We start from the raw sequence: 4,109 nt of genomic DNA, 5'->3' as shown, positions 1-4,109 counted from the left end.
GGGTTATCTTAACTTTAAATTATTTCAGATTTTATCTTCAACACATTACAGATCACAAGTTTATAATTTGAATGTCCTAATGGGTTATCTTAACTTTAAATTATTTCAGATTTTATCTTCAACACATTACAGATCACAAGTTTATAATTTGAATGTCCTAATGGGTTATCTAAACTTTAAAGTATTTCAGATTTTATCTTCAACACATTATGGATTACAAGTTTATAACTTATATATCCTAGTGAGTTATCTTAACTTCAAAATATTACAGATTACAAGTTTACAATTTGAATGTCCTAATGAGTTATCTAAACTTTAAAATATTACAGATTTTATCTTCAACACATTACAGATCAAAAGTTTATAATTTTAATGTCCTAATGAGTTATCTTAACTTTAAAGTATTTCAGATTTTATCTTCAACACATTATGGATTACAAGTTTACAATTTGAATGTCCTAATGAGTTATCTTAACTTTAAAGTATTTCAGATTTTATCTTCAACACATTATGGATTACAAGTTTATAACTTGAATATCCTAATGAGTTCTCTTAACTTTAAAGTATTTCAGATTTTATCTTCAACACATTATGGATTACAAGTTTATAACTTGAATATCCTAATGAGTTATCTTAACTTTAAAGTATTTCAGATCACAAGTTATACCTGAATAACAGCTTCCAGAATGTTGACTGCAGGGTCATAAACTAGTTCTTGCCATCTGGGAGGATCTGTTGAATCTAAACTGTACAGAGGTGGAACCTGTCGACCAGGGCCTAAATAATTATCATTATGGCTTCTTTAACTTGTATAAATCAACATTTCTGTCATCAAACAAGTGAGGTAATAGGATTCTGAATATTAATGTAAATGATAACCTTGTTTTTAGTTTTAACAGAAGTAAAGTAACAGAATCTTTAGATTGGTTCATTCAAAATTTCTAACAAAAAATATATATCTTCTAAAAACTATAACTTTAATATTTCCATTCAGCTTTAAAAGATACTAAAGTTAGGAATCATAAAAGTTACATCATAAAATAATTTACCCGTGTTTATGTTTGAGATAAAGATAATTAATTATGTTTGTTGCACTAATAAAAACATGTATGGGAGTGATATCAGTATCTATGACGATTTTTTATACCTGTAGTCTTAATAAAGGTGTACCTGTACACAATACTGATGTTTTTTATACCTGTAGTCTTACTAAAGGTGTACCTGTACACAATACTGATGTTTTTTATACCTGTAGTCTTACTAAAGGTGTACCTGTACATATTAATGATGTTTTTTATACCTGTAGTCTTACTAAAGGTGTACCTGTACATAATACTGATGTTTTTTAAACCTGTAGTCTTAATAAAGGTGTACCTGTACATATTACTGATGTTTTTTATACCTGTAGTCTTAATAAAGGTGTACCCACCTATCAACTATACAGCTGAATCGTTGATATTTAATAACTTTTTGTTTTGTTATTATGCACAAAACTACACAATTATAAGCCTTCAGACCTACTGCTGAGCCACTGGCAGGGGGTGAAATTTAATAACATCTTGAAACTGACTTGGTATGACTTATTAATTGATATATAATGTGAAAAACCAATCTGAATTATACCTGTAAGTTTATTTTATTTTACTCTTTTTTTTTTATTGATAACACTAAAACAATTAGTATACCATTGAATATTGTTTAAAACATAAAAGGAGAGTTATGGTAATTATTAAATCCGGTTGGCATACTTTGTAAAAATCGGTTTTGAATCCATCTCATTTGTTTTTTGGAATATCGACAAGTTCTTGCTTTCATTGCTTCCAGCCCTAGAAACAAAAAGAAATTCTGAGAAAAAATATCTATTTTTATTTTTGATATTCCACTAAATATATCTTCTCATAAACTTTATAATGCTAAATCCACATAAAAAGTTTTTGTTTTATAAGTTAGATAAGTTAAAATATTGTTAATCAAGCACTTATTAACTCAAAGATTAAACTAAAATTCAACTTGATGGACTACACAGAGTTGAGTATGTTACATTAAAATGATTTTGAAATCAGTAAGTTATGTGAAAAACATAGTTAATGCAGTATCTTGGTGGAATGGTATGTATCAAAACTATATTAAGATATTGTTTGTAATTTCATAAGTAGTATAATATTACTTGACATTAACCACTTTTGAAAACAGTATGTAACAGCTCTTTCTCATATAAAATAATCATATTCTCAGACAATAAAGATGTGTTCAGATCAAGGATTTATAATTTCTGTGATGGAGATATTCCTTGTATTTAATTGCATCAGAAAACAAAGGAATATGGATCAATTTGGATGGAAGGATCATCCAGAAAGAGACCTGCAACAAGTCGTACCCCAGCCATGGTAAGCAAAAAAGGGGTGTCTTGTAACAGGTGAGAAACCACAAACACACAGGTGAGGTCAATGTGCCACAGGCAACATTACACAACATAATCATGAAGGATCTCTGTCTGGATAAACGAAAGTCACATTTACACAAGTTTGTTCCATCACATATCTGTTCACCCATTGCATACATCATGCAGCTGGAGAATGAAATGGGTATTCATGCTATTACAAGGTTAAAATTACAGTTTGACTAATAATCATGTCACATAAAGTCATAAAAAATGTCAGATTTTTATTCTTATGTTTACAGGTCTTTAAACAAGAAGATATAGAGGAACTGTTATTAATCAAATATATATAGCATTAGATAGAGGTTCCTCACCTAATATTGTCAATAGAGCCATGAGAAAATTTGACAAGATTACAAACAATACTTAAAAAAGTAAACTAACATCAACATTTTATAGAATAGATATAAGGGAAATGTTAGTTTTACCTTATATCCCAGGTTTGTCATGTTTCAAAAACTTGACAAACAAAAAAATCTTATTCCGATTAATACACCATTAAATAAGTATAATAAATAAAACTAAAGACGCACATAATCTAATGTAAAAAATGAGTATTTATAAAATTGAATGTGGTTATGTATAGATTTGTCAAACTGGAAAAAATTTCAAATCAGAGAAATGTTAAAAACAAAAGTGATAATTGTACATTAACTGAACATGCAAGTCATACCAGTCATGTTATTCAGTGGGAAGAAACTTCTTTTGTATCAACTGAATGACATGACAACCACAAATATCAGATAAACTATAGAAATAATGAAGCATTAAAATTAATTTTTATATCTTAAATAAGGATGAAGAGTTGGGAAGTCAGAAAACATGTAAACTAAGTAGTCACATGACCAAAGGCTCCCTCTCTCTCTCTCTCTCTCTCTATATATATATATATATATATGATTTGCACAGGCTTTGTTTTCACACTCCTGAGGATGAAGTTATTTGATATTGAAACATGTAGAACGTCTGTTTTAAATCCATTGTTGACTGGTTTTAGAGTAAACGTTTTTAACTGTGTACCTTGATATATTGATCATTTGAGAACTTTAATGGGTATTCATGCTATTCCAGATGAAGTCACTGGGAAACCATCATCCTTGTACATTAGATGGATTTTGAAACCCATGAATGGAGAAGAAGTGTGCTTAGGACATGACAGCCTAATGATGAAGATTTCCTGTGAAGCTAGTGTCAAGATGCATGGTAATCAGATATCCTATCATTACACATGGCAACATGGACTGTACCAATGTGGCAAGGTTCCAAAATTGTTTAATATAACGTACTCAACCTTTGTATAATATGATCCAATTATGTGCAGAGCTGTTCATGTTTTTGGAAGAGTTGAAAAAATTCACACATTCCATCTACGTTAATTTTTTATGTAACATAGATGAGTGTGTGATTTTTTATGTAACGTAGATGGAGTGTGTGATTTTTTATGTAACATAGATGGAGTGTGTGAATTTTTTATGTAAGGTAGATGGAATGTATGAATTTTTATACACACACTCCATCTATGTTACATAAAAAATCACACACTCCATCTACGTTACATAAAAAATTCATACATTCCATCTACCTTACATAAAAATTACACACACTCAGTCTATGTTACATAAAAAATTCACACACTCCATCTATGTTACATAAAAAAATCACACACTCC

The 4,109-nt window shown here is 29.3% G+C and overlaps 1 protein-coding gene across 1 annotated transcript in view; it reads right to left on the bottom strand.

Annotated features, from left to right (window-relative positions):
• Positions 1–667: 667 nt before the first annotated feature.
• LOC106477373 (tRNA dimethylallyltransferase, mitochondrial-like) overlaps positions 668–4,109 on the bottom strand; it is a gene marked incomplete at both ends in the record, with an annotated part of 4,808 nt that continues 1,366 nt past the window's right edge. The window contains 2 exons of the mRNA XM_013937949.1: positions 668–777; positions 1,749–1,826. Of these exons, the coding sequence (XP_013793403.1) occupies positions 668–777; positions 1,749–1,826 (188 nt within the window). The remainder of the gene's footprint in view (positions 778–1,748; positions 1,827–4,109) is intronic.

Source organism: Limulus polyphemus, unplaced genomic scaffold (genome assembly GCF_000517525.1).
Source record: "Limulus polyphemus unplaced genomic scaffold, Limulus_polyphemus-2.1.2 Scaffold14619, whole genome shotgun sequence".
In the NCBI taxonomy this organism is placed as follows: Eukaryota; Metazoa; Arthropoda; class Merostomata; order Xiphosura; family Limulidae; genus Limulus; species Limulus polyphemus.
This window is presented reverse-complemented; position numbering and strand designations above follow the sequence as displayed.